Genomic DNA, 20322 nt, shown 5'->3' on the forward strand with positions numbered 1-20322 from the left:
CTTCTTCCTTACTTGTCAGTTTAGTAAGGCTTTTCTAATCCCTACAATAAATGGGTTATTTGGTAACGGATACTGCCGCCAATCAACCCTTGCAAAATTTGCTTTATACAACAGAAAGTAGAACATTCTTGTCCATTCATCATCATAAATGAATTTAGGGTTTTTGTTGTTGTTGGTACAGCATTAGTCTTGGAAGTCTATTTTGGATAAACACAGAATACCTAATAGATGATTTTTGTTGGGTATTTGGCAATAAGATGACCACTTTTATGCACACTAATTAAAACAAACTCTTATTCATCAACAGATTATAATAATTCAGTAACGGTAGAATAAAATTACTCCTATGCAATTTTAACAATCCCTTGAGTGTATATAACAGCAAGCCAGAAGATAACCCGTAATAAAAAGATCATATCAAGCTATCTGGAAATTAAACTTAAAAGCTGAGAAATACTTTCTAACTTACAAACAGATACACTAAAATCTTCCCATTTACACTTGAGGTATAGGCTGTATGCAGAAGGCTTTCCTGAGAAATACGCGCTTGTCTCATTTTACAGTCAGAAAGTAAATGAGATTTACGGAACCACCTTTGGATTGTGAAGCTCTATCAAGCTGAACTGCTGCTGGGCCCAGCAGCCGTTACCCGTAACATCCTATTTAAATAATGGAAAATGAGCAGCTAGTGGACTTTCAGAAAAGGGAAACCATCAAGCTGGAAGACGCCCAAGCGGGATCGCAAAGAAGGCGATGCCGCCGTGGGTCTGCGGCCAGCCGGCAGCGGGTCTCCGAGGAGAGGTCTGACCGCAGCGGTCAGCCCCCGGCACACGGCACAGCTGCTGACTAACCCAGAGGTGTGCCAAGCCAGGGGGTCACAGCGTCTCTTGGGCTGCAACTGCGGGAGCACCCGCTGGGTGCAGGGGAAGGAAAGACGACTTTGGCGAATGAGATTTTTCTCCTGTCCACCATCACATTCATTTTGATCTCACAGCAGCTTCAGTACCTCTGAGCAGCACTCGCTTTGTGCCACACGGCTGTCATCAGGACAAGACAAAAAGGTAGCAACCACTTCCCCCTACCCTGAAGGAACAGAAGTTGTTTCCCAAAATATTTTTAAAATAGCACTCAAAAATTTGTTGATGAACCCTCTTGCTACATAAACATCAGATTCATATCTAAGGGCACAGGGAAGGAAATCCAGCCAGGGCAATGCGGCTGCCTAGGAGAGTGACTGAGTCTTCGAAAGTTAATTCTTAATGAAGGAGATGAGAACAAGAGCATCTCATCCAACCCCACCACCACCACCACGAGCAGAAAGCCATGAGGTTACCCACGAGAATACCCAGCTTTAGATGAGCGCCCATACTTAGCAATTACTCAAACAGCTAACCAGTTGTCATTAAACCAGTTCTCTATGCAGTGGTGTGGTGTGGAGGTTGTGAGATGGAAAATCCAAGCCTTGCAACACCTAGGACAAAACAGTTTACCAAGTACTGCATTAATACCTTTTTTTCCTGGTCAGAAGGGATTCCACAAGCAGCAGAACAGTCCCGGCAGGATACAACTACAAATCATGCATTCCCCGAGTCCAGCAGAGAAAGCCATGCCAGAGGACACTGGAGTCCCCTATCCCTATTACACAGGTCACATTTAACCACAGGGTACATTAACTGTTCCCAGAAACGGGCTGCTTGGGATTGCTGCAATGCAGAAGCCTCCTTGGCGGTCAGATACCACCTTAGAGGAATACACTAAAAGGGGCAATCCTGCCTCTTTAAGTAGGTTCTTCCTGCTTCTGTGAACCTAAAATGGATGTTCAGGAAATGATGAGCAATTACTTGCAGTTCTCTAGTGACAAGGGTACCTCTGTGTAAGGCCAGGAGCCTGCTACAAACTGCAGCAACCCAATTTCAGTCGAATGGAAATGTGTGCAGCAATAGCGAGAGGCCGGCTGGCCCGGCTGGGGTTGGGGGCAGAGCCCACTCCGGCAGCTCCCAGGAGGGGACGGGGGCAGCGAGTCCCTCACAGCTCGGGAACGCTATGACCCCGCTGGGACAGGGTTCAGGGGAACCACTGGAGCTACCACCTGCATCTGAAAACTGCCAGTGAAAAGAAACCAGCTGGCTAGACAGACTCTTCCTTCTTCTCCACTCCCTGCCTTTTTTTAATTATTGTTATATTTAAAGAAGAAAAGCTTGGCACTTCTCTAACACCCACTTCTCCAAAATCGTCCATTTGGGATACTAACAGCTCTGTCAATGCAGTGAGGTCGTTTGCTCTCTACGACAAACGCTTTTGGATACAAATCATGGAAAGAGCAGTGCGTGAACAGCATCTTCTCCTTGAGGTAGTCTTAGTCATCTCAGTCCCCAGCCCCCCAAATACAAAAGAACTAACCCTAACAAACACTGTAACATTAAACATCTTCACATTCTGTAAACCGCTGGAGAATGCATCTGCTGCATTCATACAGAACCATGTGCATCGTGTTGAAGATCATACATTCAACTCTGTCGTGAAATAAATATATAGGAAAAAGAGTAAAAAAACAAAAACAAACAAAAAAGATTCTTGCTACAATGGCAGGGACGCCCAATGCCCCGTCTCCTGCCTGGATCGCGTTTGCCCCTCTCCCGGGGTGAGCCCGCTCCCTGCCTGAGGCACAGCGTAAGGCACCGGCCGGGGCGAGCTGGGCTCACTCTTTGCTCACGCTCGTCTTGCAGGAATGTAGAACGGCCTTAAAAAGGAGAGGCAGCTGCTCCAGGGGGACATTCACCATTTTTCCTGGTAAGAAAAAAACCCAGAATTAGCAGCCACTCCTGAATCAGATTTCAGAGACACCTAAGCCAGCAACGCTGGAGATGGTTTTACCTTGAACCTCTCAGAGAAACAGTTAATCATCCTAGTGCTACATTAGACATTTGATATTCATTTGGACACAACAGGATTTATTATTTACTGAATCAAAAGCTAAATAAATGGGTGAAGTCAGATCAAAATGATTTCTCCACAATGGAGCAGTATTTATAGAAACTGGGAAAGACTAAATCCCGTCTCTCCTCAAACTCCCTTGTTGATCTCAATGGGTAAATTACGAGAGCTACTCTGCGATTATTATCTAGTTCGTTACAGCGGAGTAGGATGAAGCATACGGAGCCTTGACACGGGGAGGCAAGTATCTCCCTTTGCCATAACATTCAGGAACAAACAATGTTTTAGTAACACCAGACCTTGTAGATCTAATTAGTGACACAACTGCATCTGAAAGTTCACCTGCGGCTTCCAGAGGTCCAGATGAGCTGAAACCTGGGGGTTACACTGCAGGTCTGCCCGCCGCGCTGCTTATCATCTGCTCTTTAATTAAGCAGCATTTCAGGGATCTCTCTATTTCTTACGAGATAACTACTCAAACCAGGATTACACCCTTTTGAGACAAAACGCCTCCGAGTTGGGACTGAAAGGAAGAAAATAAAAGGACAACCTGACCAAAGTACTTAAAGGGTGGCAGGTCCAAGCAAGGCATGCCTTCTTGGAGCAGGACGTAACGCCGCATCCGCCAGCGTCACAAGGACAGCTTGCGAAGAGCCAGTCTGGCTGGGTGAGCTAGGGGTGACGGGAGATCAGCTTAAAGGTGGGGGAGAAGCTTCGATAGAAAAAGGTCCCACACAAACATCCTCCACCAAAGCTGACAAGAATTTCACTGTTATAAATTAATTTTCTTTTAAAAGCAAATTTCATAACTTGCACATGATCCCAGCGGGAGAAGAGCTCAAAAAGTTACCTGCAATATATCGTATCTCTGGCAAACACATCATTAAATCCGGAAAACGGTTTGGCTGGTGTGGGTATTTGTACTCCGTGAAGTCCTGGCAAACATACCAGTACCGCTTATTCAGCTGCTCCAGTTGGGACGCATTAGTCAGACCCCTGATGTCTGAAAGCGAATACAATTAGAGTAATGAAATCCTGACGAAAACATCCCAGAAGAGCAGCAGCCTCGCACTTACTGCTACTTCTCCAGGAAAGACAGACTGACTGCTAAAACTCTAAGCTGGGTCCCTGCTTTGGAGAATGGCTTCCAGTGCCCGGTTAGACAAATACTAAAATTCCCGTCTCCCCTCCTGGCGTGCCTGCATTGTGGATGTGTCTGTACATGCGTGTCTGGGTAGGGGACTTCCTTCCACGGAAGACCAGGATGAGAACAGCTAATGTCCTAAGCTGCTCATCTACAGAGCTCAATGAACGCTCTTGGAGAGAGCAGCTCCAGCAACCTTAAACCCCCGCCTGCCTGGTGTAAAGCAGCTGTGTGTCAAGGTTTAGTCCTCACAGCGGATTCAGCGTAATACTTCCTCAGACAGAAACATGTTGATTTTAGCTATATCATCTTGGCTGAGGAAAGCGCTCAACTCTATAATTCAAGGTATCATCATATTTCTCCCCATCTGCTTATGAATTATGTCATATGAGCTTTATAAACTTGTCAACTTCTTATTTTTAAATTTAGCTTTGCCCATGTCGGGCAACGCACACAAAGGAAAAATGGACGTTCCCAAGCTATCAAACTGGCAGGAAGGCACACTGCCACCGTTCAGCGTGATCAACGGCATCGGCACGCTGCTGGGGGTCCTGGGAAGGATCCAGCGCGGTGGAGCAAGGAAGCTGCGGAGCCTCGGTGCAGGCTCTGTACTGTAAGACCATCTGACGGAAGAGGCATTTATCTACTGCCCAAAAGCTGACTTTTAAAAATAATTCTCAGGTATTTCACATAAAAAATTGCAAACTTCAACTAAAAATAAAAGAAGACAGGAAGTTAATGAAAATACATTTTGGAAAACAATGGAGACAGCTCGAGAAGTGCATTATCCAGTGTCAGGAAACTGCCCAGGGAAGCAAACCGGAACCTCAGCCCGGCACAGAGTGAAGCGTCAGCATTATCTCCCGCTGGAAATGAGTGGGGGAGGAGAGAGCCCGCAGCACATTTTTACAGACTGCAACTATCTTTCACAGTACAAAAGACTTTGGGGACATTTATTTCCAAAATTACAGCAGAACACCATCCACTAAGCATTCACCGCTCAACAGCTGGCTTCATTTACAACGTGAAGAAATGTTCTGCGAGACCTCACAGACGCAGGGCCACAACGAACGACCAGGAAAGGGGATCCACAGGCAGTGGATTGAGACAACGTACAAGAGCAGAGACAGGGACAAGCACTACTGAGGAACAAAATAGATCTGTTCCAAACTATTCCAGCCCACTACGTTGTGAGGAAACAACCAGGATCTTCTCACATGTTAAAGAATGACTCTGCATGGATTTTGCAATGTCTAGGGTCTTGCAGCAGCCTGGACTGGCAGCTTTAACGGGCTGGTTAATCAACCGGAGGATTCAGTCCCTTCTCAGGCAGAATTCATTGCCTGCAGATAAATACTTCATTCATGATTACTTTTCACTTTAAAGAGCTAGTATGAGATCTAGAATCTAAATAGTAGGAAGCCAACTAGGTGACCTAAGTATATAGCCTGAAGGTAAATATTTTAAAGAGTCAGAAAAGCTCTAAAAAAGGGAGGATTGGTTCTACAAATTCACCCCTTAAAGCAGAAGAATGAACAAATACATTTTCTAGTCGGGAATCTTTGAAAGGTTGTTATGCAAATAGTCAATGCCTACTTCAGAAAAAAAAATTTGTGCAAATTAACTGGTTTTAAAGTGTCATTTAGTTAATTGCCTAAACAGTTACCTAAAGCAATAATACTTTTAGATGACACATCTTTGCCTGATGAAAAGTTCGTTAGCAGCTGGTAAGTCAGCACTTACCCAAACCTCATCCAGAAAGGTTTCACTGATGACTCTGCTCTGTTCTAATTCTGGTATCAGTGCCGTTGGTACACATGCAAAATGACACACTTACTGTCCTTGGTGTCTATATTTAAAGGCAATAAAACCTGGCTAAGCAAATTAATTCATTCACTTCCAGGATTTCTTCATGTGGGTACATAAGTATTCCCCTCTGCACGGTGTTTGGTCCGCGCAATGGCAAACACGTGCAGGGAGGTTTCACAGCTTGAGTCTCTTTGGGGGTCTCGGACCCCTTCCTCCCATTCCTCAGCTGGGAAGCAAAGACTGCTCAGACCATTTCAGAGAACTTCTCCAGTGGGACCAATACCTTCTCTTCGGTGACTCACCTTGATTTAGGAAGTTAATGGCTTTCATACACGCGTACTCCTCATTGCTGACCTTCAACTGGTTAAATTTGCGAAAGAGGTAGATCAACCGCTCCATCACCTCCATCCCCTCTTCACTGAATCTGGAGGATAGAGATCACACATCAACATATACAGGGGACAGTCTGTACAATAAAGGCAAGAAGCTTATTAAAATAACTTTAGAGATTTTAAGGTCTTGCAAGAGGATAAAAAAAAAATTGTCATCAAAACTGCTTGAAGTCTGCTGGCACCATTAAATTAAAGTAGAAGTAAGAAGGAAAATGCTTCAGTTACAAACTTGATTGTTACAGGTATTTTAGCAAAAAAAAAAAATCTCCTGGTGATTCAGTTCATTGCCAGCCTGCTCTGACAGAGGAAAAGATATGATGGAGCCAGGAATATGCAAAAACTTCTTGCATGCTTGTAGGGACACTGCTTTGCCTCTCTACACTTGTATTTCCCCAGATTTCAATGAGGAATATGCCTTCACACTTCACTGGGCTAATGCAGGGTTTAACTTAGCAGTTTGGGGAATGAGATAAGATTTCATAGACGTGTCAAGTGATACTTGTCTTGTAGGACATGAAAATATCCTGCAAAACAACCGTTGTCCTGCCAGATGCAAGGGTCAGTAGGTATTCCCCGTCTGCCTGGTGTTGCACTGCCTCTATCCACAGCAGAAAGCAGCTCACACCTCGTTATACAGCACTGCGCCTTACTCCTGATGGATACTTTCGCAGGATAAAAGCACCTCTAGCAATCCATGGAGTGCCTTCCCTCTGTTGAGAAAACGAGCCGCCCCCAGCAGCCCTTCACGCATTCTCTCCCCTCACTGCCTGGCACCTTTCTTTAATTTGTGCTTGCCACCACTTGCAGCAGCCCAACGTATCCTGCACTGGCCACCGGCAGAAATGCCGACGCATCCTTGGGGGCCCGGAGGTGTCCCCAACAGCTGGACAGCACCCCGCACCCCACCCTGAGAGATCTGGGATTGGTGCTGCTTTACAGCACATTACAGAGGAACGCTGGCTCTCTGCAACAAACACACCCCACCTGACACCCAAGTTGTTGGTTTTTTCAACAAACCCCTCCATTCTACAAAGCCGATCAATTAATTTTCCCTGTTGCCTATAGAATCAGTGCAATCCCCAAGGCTTTGGCTCTGCACAGCACATTTCGGCGTGCCAGCTGAACAGAGCAGCACCCAAGCAGGGCTGCTCCGGTGGTACAGGACTGCAGGAACACGGACCCCAGGCCCTGCTGCACAGAAACTCCCAGAGCAAAGTCCATTTCCAACAGCAAAAGTGCCTACAATTTCTCGTATCTGTAGCATGCCGTTGGAAATAGCCTTGTTTTAAACACTGAAGAATTACACTGACCCATGTACAACAGTGGCACACACTTCGTTTATCTGACAGACAGGTGAGGAAGCTCACCTCCCAAAAATTCCCAGGAGTGACTCACAGAGATCCTGTACTTCCACTTGCCTGTTTGTTACGGTTTGTTTATTTCCTTGGCTGAGAGCTTCTGGGGTGAGACGTACTGCAGGAAGGCTGGGATCCTCCTCACAAATACAAATATGCATAAAACCACAAATAGCCAATGTTAAAGGGAGTGAAACTTCAGGCTATGGTCTAAGGTTGAATCGTGCAGCCTAAGGAACGCATGCCATTTCCTTCTAAACTTTCCCCCTCAAACAGGACGTGCAGGATTCACTGCATCTAATAAACGCATGTCAAGATCCAACCAGAAAAGCACTGCTGCTGCCTGTGTGGACTGTCAGGGATCCTCCGCTGGGATCTGGATCCACCACCTACACCCGCCCTGGGGTATCTCACCAGGTACGGCCACACTCATTTCTGAATCTGTGCTGTTTGGTGAAAACCAGCTGCGCATTTCTCCGGAGCATCCACGCTATGCCAAGGGAAGCCAGTGACACAGACGGGTGGGAGAGGGCATGCCGATGCACAAGGAATGTAAATCTCCCCAAAATCTCCTGGAAAATTGCCTGATGGAGATTTTGCGGGTGCAGAACGAGGTCCTCCTGCAGAATGGGGTGCCGGGCTTCTTCTTCAGGAGCAACGCCCCACGTGTGCACCATGTAAAAGCCATGGCCTAAGCAACAGGCAGAAGCAGAGCTGGAGGGCGCGGAGGGCTGCCGGTGCCCACAGGCACGCTCTGGGACCATCCCACGTGTGCCAACAGCCAGAATGGCCTCTCGGGAACACATCTCACAGCAATACCCCCAGTTTCAAAGAAACCACATATTGCAAAAATGCTCAGAAGTGGGACAGAAGTGTTTAGAGAAGCTTCAGCTGCGCTCTGGCATTGTACAACACAAAGAATAAGAGCACAGCCAGAAAGCCATCTTTGAATAGAACAAAAATAGAACCTTTTTCACTGAATAATACCTTATTTTGGCATGTATGTTTGTTTACTTCAAAGTTATTTGTAAAATGCATGGTGGAGTTCAACCTCAGAGAAGTGAAAACAAGCTATCTGAACTCCAGGTCACGTCTTCAAGAAAGTAATATTGTAAGTGATGAAAGCCTCGTCGGCTAATCTAAAGTTGTACAAGTTTTCTTGCTCTCAAGTTGACATTAAAAATCTTGCAGGTGCAAGATTGCAAAGCTCAAGAAGTTAATGAGCACAAAGACCACTCAGTCGTCTGTTGGGTTTAATTGTTTTTAGAGCATGCACATTTTTACCAGCCACTCATCACTTCATAAATCCAGGAGAGCTCTTCTCTCATTCCTGCAGTTGAACTGTCTTACTTTTCTGTGCATACTTTCCTCCCCCTTTCAAACAAAGCCGTTCTGTTTTTCACAGCCCTATTTCTTCTCGAGGACTGACTCCTCCACACACTTTTCCTCGCAGTTTACACCAGGCAAGTTTCTGGCCGGGAGTTATCAGGATCAGCTGGGGAGACGGGGGAAGGGAAGCGCTATCAGGAGTGCTGGGGGAGGTCAGGAATCTATTCATTTCATATTCACCTCCAGAAAAACAGCACAATAAAAGAAAACATTTGATCTAGCAGGCAAACAGAACGTTTAGCCAGTTGTTAGAAGTGATTAAAACACAGGGGCTGGGGAGCTCATCCTATGCCTTCATTTGTCACCTACTTAAGTATTAGCATTGCTCCCATCATTTGGCTCAGTAAGAACAGAAATTATCCCCAGAGTGCCTGACTATCACAGCTTGGCAAGATTTCTTCAACAGGCTGTGAGATTTAACGAACTCGGTTTGCAATCACTACTGACCAACACCAGAGGAAACAGGGGCTCTTCGAGGAAACCCACAAGTCGGACACCTCTTCATAACAGCCCTTGCAAATCTGAAGGGACCAGCTTTTCCATGAGTGCATCGGACAGGGAGACCGATATCCACAAACTACCCCACTGCCGCCTGCAGTCAAGCTATGGCTGAACTACCACAAAGACAACCGGGAGGGAGCCATGCAGCTTGAGACCCCTCATCTGTGCAACTTCTCACTAAATAGCTTTTTTGGTGTGCATTTTCCCATGTCACTAATGACAATTAATGATACTTGAAAAGCTACATCAGAAGAAGAGACTACAGAAACATTCCGCTCCCAAGAACACCTATTTTCATCCATGTGCACAGATCTTCTCTGAAGAACTTTCGAGGCGACCAGCTCTGAATTGCGGGTTTCTGAAGGGCGAGGATTCCTCCTTTGTCTTGTCTTCTTACCTCTCGCTCGTATTTATCGCAAACCCAAAATGAAACAAACACTTCTCTTTTGAGGCTCTGGCCAGGACAGCAGGCACAAAAGGACAGCTGAATGCAGGAACAAGTGTTATTGTGGTTTTCTATGACCCTTACTGTTCCTTGCAGGAGCAGCACCAGATGCGCGATGAATGGCCGGGCAGAACAGCGCCGCGGAGGAACCTGCCCCAGGAAATGAGACACCTGGGTCCAGCTCTCGGCTCCTCCACTCCTCTGCCGTGGTCATCAGCCAGCCAGCCCCTCCGGTTGTCAAAACAGACGCACAAAAGAACTCCAAAGAACCGTTAGATACTGTGATGGCTGAGGACTGCAGCAGTATTTTAAATCTCTGCTCATCAGACACTTAGATCCCCTGGTGACTCCTGCAAAATCGCCAAGCCTAACAAGGGCAGAGCGCAAACGGGGCAGATGTAAAAGGGAGGGTGGGCAGCAGTTTCTGTAAATCCTACCCACTCTGCCATAATATTGTGAGATTGTGAGTCTACTACGAAAAGGAGGATCTGTCTGGCACCAAGACTACGAAACAGAACACCCAAACCAAAACACAACACCCTGACCAAAATGATAAATGAAAGGCAGGTTCCTCAGAGCATCAGATAGCACGTACTGTGGAAAAAACAAGAGCTAAGTTGCAACATCTTTAAATTTATGTAACCAAAACAATGAAATAGCAATTAATAATGAATACTTTGATAATACAGACAACCAGCTTTGTGAACAACCTTTCCACTGGCCCAAAGGATTTTTAAATAAGACCTTCCGTTCTGTATCTCAGGGTTACCCAAACTGTTGGTTAGTTTTACTCTCCCCATAAAAAAGGTGGTTTGCAGGGCTGTGCTGGAGGATGACAGCATTGCTACGGGAACTTCAAAAAGCACCATACAGCACTATGCACCTTGCCCTGCAGAAGGAAGTTTTGATTCAACCCTGACTAACTGTGGTGTACTTTCTAAGCCTGGAACAACCTTTCCCTAAAAAACAGAAAAGGAAAACAGCAGCAGGTGAGGTGACCTGTCCCAGGAGAAGTGGTTAGTTGGTCACAGGGCACCCAACTGCCATCCTCCCAACAGCTCCTCCATCCCTAGACCTTGCTCCCTTACCCACGGGCTCAGCCCGATGTCTCACCTGTGCAGCTCGTCGTCAGAGGGAGAGTACTTGGAGGTGACGTCTGCAAGGTCACCAAAGATCTGCTTGCTGTAAACAGTCAGCGAGGAGAGCAGGATCAGCTCCTGCCACGTAGAGCTGAGCAGGCAGGTATAGTCCTTGATGGAGAGTTCGCAGAAGAACGGCAGCTTCTTGATCCAAGCAATCTGCCGGAAAAGCAGTTCATCCGCCAGACGACACAACAACGCGAACAGCTCTGCCTGAGTCACTTTATACCTGCAGGCACAGTTAATATGAAGGCATAAAAACAATTAACAACACTGAATGACGCCATCCAACGAGGCACTTGAAAAGCAAGGCAAATGCCGCAGGAATTCATGTTCAAGTGCCCAAAGTGCCGGTGCCGAGTGTCACCTGGCGGCAGGAGCTGCGACGGCCAGCACCCAGCCTGCCGGGCCCGGGGCTGCGAGGGCAGCCCCCCCGACCGCTGGGGTCACCCACCCAGCCAGCACCCAGCCTGCCGGCCACGGGGCGGCTCGGCCTCAGAGACAGCCCTGCAGCTCTCACCCATGGACGGACTACCAAGCTTTTTTCCACCTGTGTGTATTTTTCCAGCTACCGTGCTTATTAACTTTTGTACAGTTAATGCAATCTCAGGGCTGAAACCCATAAAACCCGCTCCTGCGCAGGCTCAGCCTGGCCACACAGCCTGAAACTCCACGCAAGGTCCGTGCATGCCAGCTCCAGCCGCAGGCAAGGGCACAGGCCACCCACGGGACATGGTCTGGTTTGCTGCTTGCACTACAGCTGCATCTTCTCCCAGGGGACATGCCCCCCATGCCGATCGGGCCATGAACGCAGGCACCCAGCCGCCCCCCTCGTCATCAGCAGCCTCTGCTGCACAAGCTGCAGCCGTGTGTGCAGACCCAAACAACAGCCAGGAACATGCAGCTCTGGGCAGCCTCTTGCACCACACAGTGCACACTCACCCGTCCTCAATGAGCATCGGCGTGCCGAGCGGCTCCAGGTCCTCCGCTGACACTAACTGATTGATAAGACTGTGCGACTGGGGGTCCAGGCTGCGCGTTTGGGGGGGCATCAGAGCCGAGTGCGCAGAATAGCTAAAAAGGTGCGGGAGGTACTGATAGTGCGTGGACACCGGCGTCCCGATATACTGATCCCTGAGTGCAGCGAATCCATTCAGCTCCACGGACCTACTGGAAGAGGAAAAGCTTTTTAATATACCCCCAAAATTCCACCTGATTCATTAAAACGTTGCATCCAGCTCCATCAGAAACATTAATAAAAACATGGAGGAAAAAAACCGAATGCAAAATACCTTTGTGTTTAAACCCTACCCTGGAAATAACTGAGAGTCTGCAGACCAGACGCCTTACGCTTGCCTCATGTTGAGCCGGGCTCGGCGCTAGTTCCGCTTAATGGAGATCTGGGAACTGCTGCTGAGCAGCCATTTGGAGAGTAAAACAGAAACTCAACTGTATGAAGCATTTCCACTCCGGCTTCCTTAAAGGGCCAGAACTTAGGACTGTAAATTAAGAATTTACACAGCTAGTGAACACGAATATCACCTAGCTTAAGATGCAACTGAAAGCAAACAGAATGCAAGTCTGAGATTCTTGCCGTGCTTACAATCAAACGCTGCGCTAACAGTAACTGATGTTAATATAACACCGTCAATTAGTAACCTAAATGGAGTCATTTATTTTCAAAATCTGAATACAGTGGAGAAAAAACAGCTTATACAGAATGAACAGTGAGAAGTAATCAAGTTCCCACGATCTGCAGAAAAATGTATCAATACAAACTAAGAGATCTATTTTAAATATAATTTTAACTCAGTGTTGTCTTCTTTTTCACTTGCTCATGAGTGTTTCACCTCCCAGTTCAATTCTTTTCAATCCAGTGCTGTCTTTCTCAAAATGCAATTAGAGATGTAAGAATCTACAGTACGCTCAGTTTACACAAAGATGCACTCATGGTGTATTTTTCCTACATTGACCCAAAGTATCACTCGGGGAAAGACGGCCAAGACTACTGTAATACGAAATTCTTCCAGGGGTCATTCCCACCTTGAAGATGGAGTAGAAACGGGTGAAGGCTGGTTGCTCTCAGAAACTCCATTTCCAGGGGAACTATGGTCACTGTCTCCATTGTTGCTCCATGACATGTTTGCCTCTCCCTCAAATTCTTGCCCAGACATAATTCTCTCAATCTCTTCTTCTGATATCTGTCAAATACAGGACCATTGTCGTTACTTCAGCTCAGAACAGAAACAAGGCAGAGGCTCTGTACACGAACACCTTGACCGTACAGACACATCCGACAGAGCTGAAACCACCCTGCAACAGGAGAAACACTTCGCTGTTCCTGCAGATATCACATCTTTCCTTTACATTTAACAAAGTTCATGAAAAATTCTATTTACAGCTAATCGTGGTGACCTCCAGTGCCTGCAGTACAACTCAAGTGACTATAACACAGTAGACAGGAATGGACACATGGAAAGATGATGTCAAATACACACAGCAACGAGCCATAAATCAGCCGCTGTCACACAGTGAAAAACCTGGGAGTAATTGAGGCCAGTTCATCGGGAAGATCACTCAGTACTCGGCAGAGGTAAAGGCAAACGGAAGGTGGGGTAAGCTCCAGTTTGATAAAGCAATTGAGAGAGGCAAGGTGACATATATAAAATTAGTCAGGAAAACATTTACAGGGAATCATTGTTCACTATTTTTCCCCAGATAAGAACAAGGTGGCACCTAAAGAAGTAATCAAGCATCTAACACTTAAAACAAGTATTACAGAGTAATATACATGAAGCTAAAACAGACTGAATAAAAATAAAAAATGGAGTTCACTGAAGTATGAAGTTTCAGGAAAAAGCTGGCTATGCTCCTGGAGAACTGTTGCATCAGTAGTGGGGAAAATGCAACATGAATGTTTCTGGGCTTTTTTTTTTTAATTCTGAGCATGTCCCTTAGTGAGGCTGGCACAAAATACAGAAAGACTTCAAGTTAACATGCTGCAAGAAAGTGCAGTGAACTCTGAACATCATTTTCAAGAGCCAAACATTGCTTAGACAGTCTACTCCAGTCTTGCAAAATTGTCAGAAAAACTTGGTAGGCTCACCCAGGTAGAGAATCTGAAGAGTGCAATAGCTAAATAGTCTCACCCCAGGAAACGGAGTTGATGGCAGAACCTACGGTCCAACATTGACCGATCACGCAGGTCTCAGATGAGCAAGGGCCCACTCTGGCTAGCAAAGGCTGCTGGTGTACTACAGCTACGTTGCTCAGAGAGGCAGTAAAAATTCTCACCTGGCCAGAAATGAAATGTTTATTCTTCCTTGACAGATCCACACAGGCTTTAAGAATCGGTAACCAATGCTGTTATAAATATGATGTTTGCAAACAGCAGGAAATGTTCTCTCATTACTAAGATATTTTTTTATTACTTGAGCTAGGCTCTCTCTGATGCTGACCACAGGCAGGGCCGCACTCTAACTCCTGCCTTTTTCTCAGTTCACTGTGGAAGACCTTACTGAGCAAGCAGGGCATCTGGTTGCTTGGCGTCTCATGGTTTGGTTTTGGACTGACACAAGTACCCTCTTCATAGGCACAGAGAGTCACAGAAAATGCTTTCAGTGTTATTTCTGTTTTATTAAAATCAATAGTAAATTTTTAAAAGACCGCTTTTCTAGAAGTGAGCTGGAAATGGCCATCATTTCTCACACGTGCAGTACAAGCTGTTGTGCTGAATTACCTCGCGCTTTACAAGACATCTCCAGACAAGCTGCGCCATCAATCAGCAAGACATTTACTGGGTGCCCTGCTCACAACGACCGAAGGAATTGCAGCAGGCAGCCCGTGAGATTTACTGGGAGCTGCGGAGGGACGGACGTCCTTGTGCAGCTCACAAAGGACAGAGCGCCGTGATGGCCAGAGACTGCCCGTGAATTCACATAGGCACTGGGACTGCGCCATGTCCCCTCCGGGGACAAGCAAGCACCGAGCTTTATTTACAAATCTACTGTTCATGACAGGTATTTCTAACACTTGTGGAGAGTCAAAGCTCTGCTACCCCAGCAGGACGCACGGGCAGGGCTGAGAAAGGCTCAGTCAAGTCAACCCCAGCCCCATCCTATGCCGAGCTGCTGCCACGGGCCAAGCTCACCACCCAGGAGGTGTGTGCCAAGGCCAAGAGAGCAAAAGCTGAAGGGAACCATGGAAAAAGGGCTGGACATGCTCACCTGGACAGGTCCGATGCTTTTGTTTCTGCCTCCTGGCATGCCATCCTCTCTGATTGCTGAAAGAAAACAACCAAACCTTGATGAGGAACGCTTATTGTTCGGTATTCCAGAAATACATCAGAAGGTATCTGCTATTTTGAAAAAAATCTTTATATCTTAAAAGATTCATTTTGCTCATCCAGGCAGTTTACACAGAAACCTCCAGTGCTTTCCAGGGCACTGGGGAGCTTGAGCAGTACACACCATGATCCTCACCCCAAAGGGCATACACACATCGAAGCATTACTCAGGGAGTTTGGTTTCTTCATGTGATCCTTGAGTGACAGGTAATGAAGGAATAGCAAATCCTTTATCACAATTAATTCCAGAATAATTTGAGAAGTGGCACACAGAAAGCAACCCTACTTCACCCCTGGAAATAACCCAATGAATGCCCACAACTGCTAGAAAATGAAATGCGAACGCCAGCATTTCTAACTCCACTGCCCACAGCCCTGTGAACCACCGCGGGCCAGGCTCCACCTGGAAAGACACCAACCAGTGCTGCCGACAACACAGAGATAAAGCACGTCAGCGGTAACGAGTAACACCGCTGTCACTTCAGAGGGTCAGATCTCCTACAGCTATCACGGAAAAAGGAGGGGAGATGTTTTACCCAACCAGTTGCGTGCAAAGCTGTTGTTCGATATTCGAGTTGCTAGTCCAAGCTATGCAGTTTCATTTCGGAAGGGCAGCCTAGTTTCTCGATACAGCAGCTGCATTCTTAAGACTCTTTAAAGAATTTCCAGGGAGCTTCAGTGAAGTGCAATTAATGAGATTATCCTGAAGCTGCTTCTCTACCTTCCTCTTCCCCCTGCTCTTCTCTTTATTGGTAAAGCAGCTCTGCAGAAGCCGACAGCATTTGAGGACCAACCCTGTTCCTCGTGCGCCTCCTCTCCTGGGCCAGGTCCCCCCTGCTTATCAGGTCCCAATCTCTTTCCCACCACGACCTGGCCAGACTTGGCAGGAGGCTCTCCCCAGCTGCACGGTGACCTTGCTGCTGCCGGCCGGCCTCACCCTGCTCGGCAGGAGGCCCTCCCGAAGCAGAAAATGGCACAAAATCTAAGGAGAAATTTCTGTAGCACAAATGCCATATTGCTGCTTGATTTTAGGTATCCTCAGCTCAAATCATCCCCATCTGCCTCGGTGCTGCACTTGCAAGGGAGTACACACGCGGGTTCACCCACGGCAATCGTAGCAAGGCAGAGCTATGCACGCACTTGGATGTAAACTGCATTTTCCTGAAGCGTAACCACCGAGTCAAGCAATGCAAATCACTACGCAAAACTCTCCTGATGATTTACAGCTCCGCCAGCCCGTGACCAGCAGCACAGCAATGCCTGTGGCACCTTACAACAACACGTTATGAGATCAGCAATACAGTTTTAATCCTTCTAATGCAAACTCTATCACCTCCATAGAACAGCAAGCATTTTTATTTGAAATGCCAGATAGCATTCATTTAAGCACACTGGAGAAGCCGCAAACACAGGACACAAAACAATTATGGTTATCTTTTACATTACACAAATCTTTTAAGTTATAGCAAGACAACATGCTCATTTTAACAAACAAGGCTGTTTATTTTCTATGAAAGCTCTTTCAAAAAACCATTGGTGTCTCATTAAAAATGTGGCTGACGTAAAACTAAGCCATCACGGTTATCTCTCTGTTACTCCCTTTAGGTTTTTTTTAATTTAATAGAACTACAGTAACAGTTCTCCAATTTGGGGGGAATTTCTCTAGTTTTCCAAGATATTTTATTGCTAACTGTGATTCAGAAAGCTTCTCAGTTAATTCCATTAAGAGCCATGAACATAAAGTGTCTTGGCCTTTTGAATTCAAAGTGTAATTGTAGCAGACATAAGCTGTTATCTTTCTTTTCTATCTCCACATCACCTTACAGAACACCTTGGAAAATCTGCCTCTGCAGAGTTTACAGTTCTTCTTAACCATGGAGGCAATGCTGGTCGCCACCAGGCCGGTCTTTATTCTCCAGCGGCCTTCTGCCTTGCCCGCAAGCAGGGCTGTAGGGCTGTAGCTCTATCCTCCAGCTCCGGCCGAGCTGCCCTCCCTGCCGAACTGGTTTGATGAGCTGCCTTTCGAATTGGCAAAGCCAGCCAGCCACTGCCGAGGGCAACACTTTGCATGAACTCCTGCACCCTGAACGCAAACCCACCTGGTAACCCCTGTGTGCCAAGACGAGTTTGTAGTTTGGCTGAGCAGGTCCTCGGAGCAGTGGGTGCCATTTAAACCAGAGCTCTGCCCAAGGCATTACCCAAGCTCATGCAGATTATCTTTAAGGCTGCTGCTATTTTTCAACAACCGGAGATAAAATGAATCCCATTACTCTTGAAACCATTACCAGTGCTCCAGCCATTCCCTGCTGGCCAGTGGTTCCACGCTCCCTGGACAGACAGCCTTGCCAGACCCCGCCGCACGCCCGCAGGCACAGCATCCCACAGCAAGATTTACAGGACACAAACTGACTTTGTTTATTTTTGTAAACTCTTACAACTGTTCCTAGCCTACATAGAAGAAAAACCCCACACTTGGGAGGTGCTCGGCAATACTTTGTGTCTGCTGCGATACCCGAGTTGGGTATCAGCAAAGATGCACGTTCTGCTGCAAAGCTTGGCCTTTGTGGACCAGCACCATTCCCTGCTGCTTGCTGCTCGGATTTTGAACTCCCCTGTCTCCCAGTACATTCAGGATGCTTCACTTAAACGGGATTTTTGGAAGTCTTGCTAGTTGCATAACCTAGCCGAGATCCGCAACAAAAGGTAGTAATGTTTTTGCTGGCGGTCCACCAAAAAAGGCTTCAAGAGCCCTGGCTGGTCCCAACACACAGACAGGCTCTCCCGAAGAGCCGTCGTGGCACAGGGCTGCACGACGGTCAAAGTCTCCTCAAGGATCTTCCTTCCGATGTTGAGCTCGATGCCTTACATGAATTCAAAACCAACTATATTCAGACCTGGTTAGGAAGTAACTTTGCAGCTCAATTATGCAATAACTTGGGCACCACGGCATGAAAATATTGAAGAAAATGCTCCTTAAGCTAGTACCTGTCGGGGGAAAGAGAGGAACAAGCGAGGAGGAACAAGGCCGGAGCAGCCGGGCCCGGACCCGCTGAGGCAGCGGTTCCGCAAGGCGGGCCTGCGCGCAGCCCGGGGAGCGGAGAAGGTAACAGGGAGCCGGGGGTTAGGGGAGGAACCCGCCTGGACGCCAGTGCGAGGGGCAAGGGCCTCCGGACCCCCCTCCTTCCACAAACCGCCCCGTGCCGGGGCTGTTTGTTCACCCGAGCCCCCCGACAGCCGCACCAGGCACTGCTGCAAGCGCTGCCGGGCCCGCCGCAGGCCGCTGTAAGCGGCAGAACCGCCGCCCGCCGCCCGCTGCCTTCCCCGCGAGCCGCAGAGGCGCCGCTGGAAGGGAAATTCACGCGGTGCTTCGGGAAGGAAGGAGGGAGACGGGCGGGCAGCGGGCCGGCAGGTGGCGCTCCGCCCCCGCGGGTGAGCCGCGCCCGCCGCCACCGGCGCGCGTGCTGCCGGCAGCGGCACGGCCCGTGCGGGCGGGGCCCGCCGGCAGGCAGCGAGGCAGGTCAGTTTTGGGCCTACGCGAAGGACATGGAGGGGCTGGAGCGCGTCCAGAGAAGGGCGACGGAGCTGGTGAGGGGTCTGGAGCACAAGTCTGATGAGGAGCGGCTGAGGGAGCTGGGGGTGTTCAGTCTGGAGAAGAGGAGGTGAGGGGAGACCTCATCGCTCTCTACGACTGCCTGAAAGGGGGTTGTGGGGAGGTGGGTGTTGGTCTCTTCCCCAAGTGACAAGTGACAGGACAAGAGGAAACGGCCTCAAGTTGCACCAGGGGAGGTTCAGGCTGGATATTAGGAAAAATGTCTTTGCAGAGAGAGCGGTGAAGCACTGGCAGAGGCTGCCCAGGGAGGTGGTGGAGTCGCCATCACTGGAGGTGTTCAAGGAACGTGTGGACGTGGCACTGCGGGACATGGTTTAGTGGGCATGGTGGGGTTAGTTGATGGTTGGACTTGATGGTCTTACAGGTCTCTTCCAACCTTAGTGATTCTGTGAGAAGCAGGCGGGCAGCCCGGCGGCGGTGGGCAGCAGCCGGACGAGGGTCAGAGGCCTCCCAGGGGCTGGCTGCCACGCTGGGCTCGGATGAGAGAGGTTGGAAAATGTAGGTAACTTACCCTGATCTATAAAATCCTGATGACAAGCGCTGAGCAGTTCACACCGAACAAACCCAGCCAGCGCTTCTGCTGACCCAGAACTAGGCTCTTCAGTTAAAAGATTACCAGGAACTAGCCTGCCTTCCCCATCAAGTAAAATTCCCAAAGATAATTTGTAATCAAAACAGTCAGGAGATAAGCTTTCCATCTCAGCCCCGAGATACATTTTCTAAGGAAGATCCTGGTGGATTTGCAGTAAATTTATGGAAGTTTTAGTGCTTCTGACAGGCAGCTTTCATATGAACGATGACACTAAAGGCATCAATAGCTACATTTCAAAAACGTGAGATGACACTTCTGTTTGGCGGCCAGGAAGGGGTCCCTCCCGCCATCCCACCTGCATGTCCCGGAGGGAGCCCAAGCAGCCCCCATCCTACCGCAGCACCCGTTTCTGCTCAGACTCCTGTCTCTTGCCATTAAACCAAGAAACCTCTGCTTGTAGTGGGTAACAACAGTTCCAGAGATTAAAAAGTCCAAAGATTGGAGTGAGAAGCAGAAACATGACACCAAAATAAATCCCAGGCTGTTTTTTATTACTAATTTCTGAGATACTTAAGATTCTCCATCCTGAAGATGTTACCGCAGCATTTCATCACCTCTGCACATGTAGGGACCAAGGGGTGGCTGTCCCTAACCCAGATCTCACTTGTCTCTTCAGTGACCTCATACCTGGTAAAACCACCTTCAGCACTCCCCAGCTCCACACACC

The 20322-nt window shown here is 47.9% G+C and overlaps 1 protein-coding gene across 1 annotated transcript in view; it reads right to left on the reverse strand.

Annotated features, from left to right (window-relative positions):
- Positions 1–2698: 2698 nt before the first annotated feature.
- The window catches only part of NR6A1 (nuclear receptor subfamily 6 group A member 1), a 73244-nt gene continuing 55620 nt past the window's right edge, over positions 2699–20322 (reverse strand). The window contains exons 3-9 of the mRNA XM_059828838.1: positions 15335–15390; positions 13152–13309; positions 12051–12275; positions 11083–11337; positions 6190–6311; positions 3785–3937; positions 2699–2787 (exon numbers count right to left, since the gene is read on the reverse strand). Coding sequence (XP_059684821.1) covers positions 2699–2787; positions 3785–3937; positions 6190–6311; positions 11083–11337; positions 12051–12275; positions 13152–13309; positions 15335–15390 — 1058 coding nt within the window. The remainder of the gene's footprint in view (positions 2788–3784; positions 3938–6189; positions 6312–11082; positions 11338–12050; positions 12276–13151; positions 13310–15334; positions 15391–20322) is intronic.

The sequence above is a fragment of the Gavia stellata genome, chromosome 24, assembly GCF_030936135.1.
Source record: "Gavia stellata isolate bGavSte3 chromosome 24, bGavSte3.hap2, whole genome shotgun sequence".
NCBI classification, from domain to species: Eukaryota; Metazoa; Chordata; class Aves; order Gaviiformes; family Gaviidae; genus Gavia; species Gavia stellata.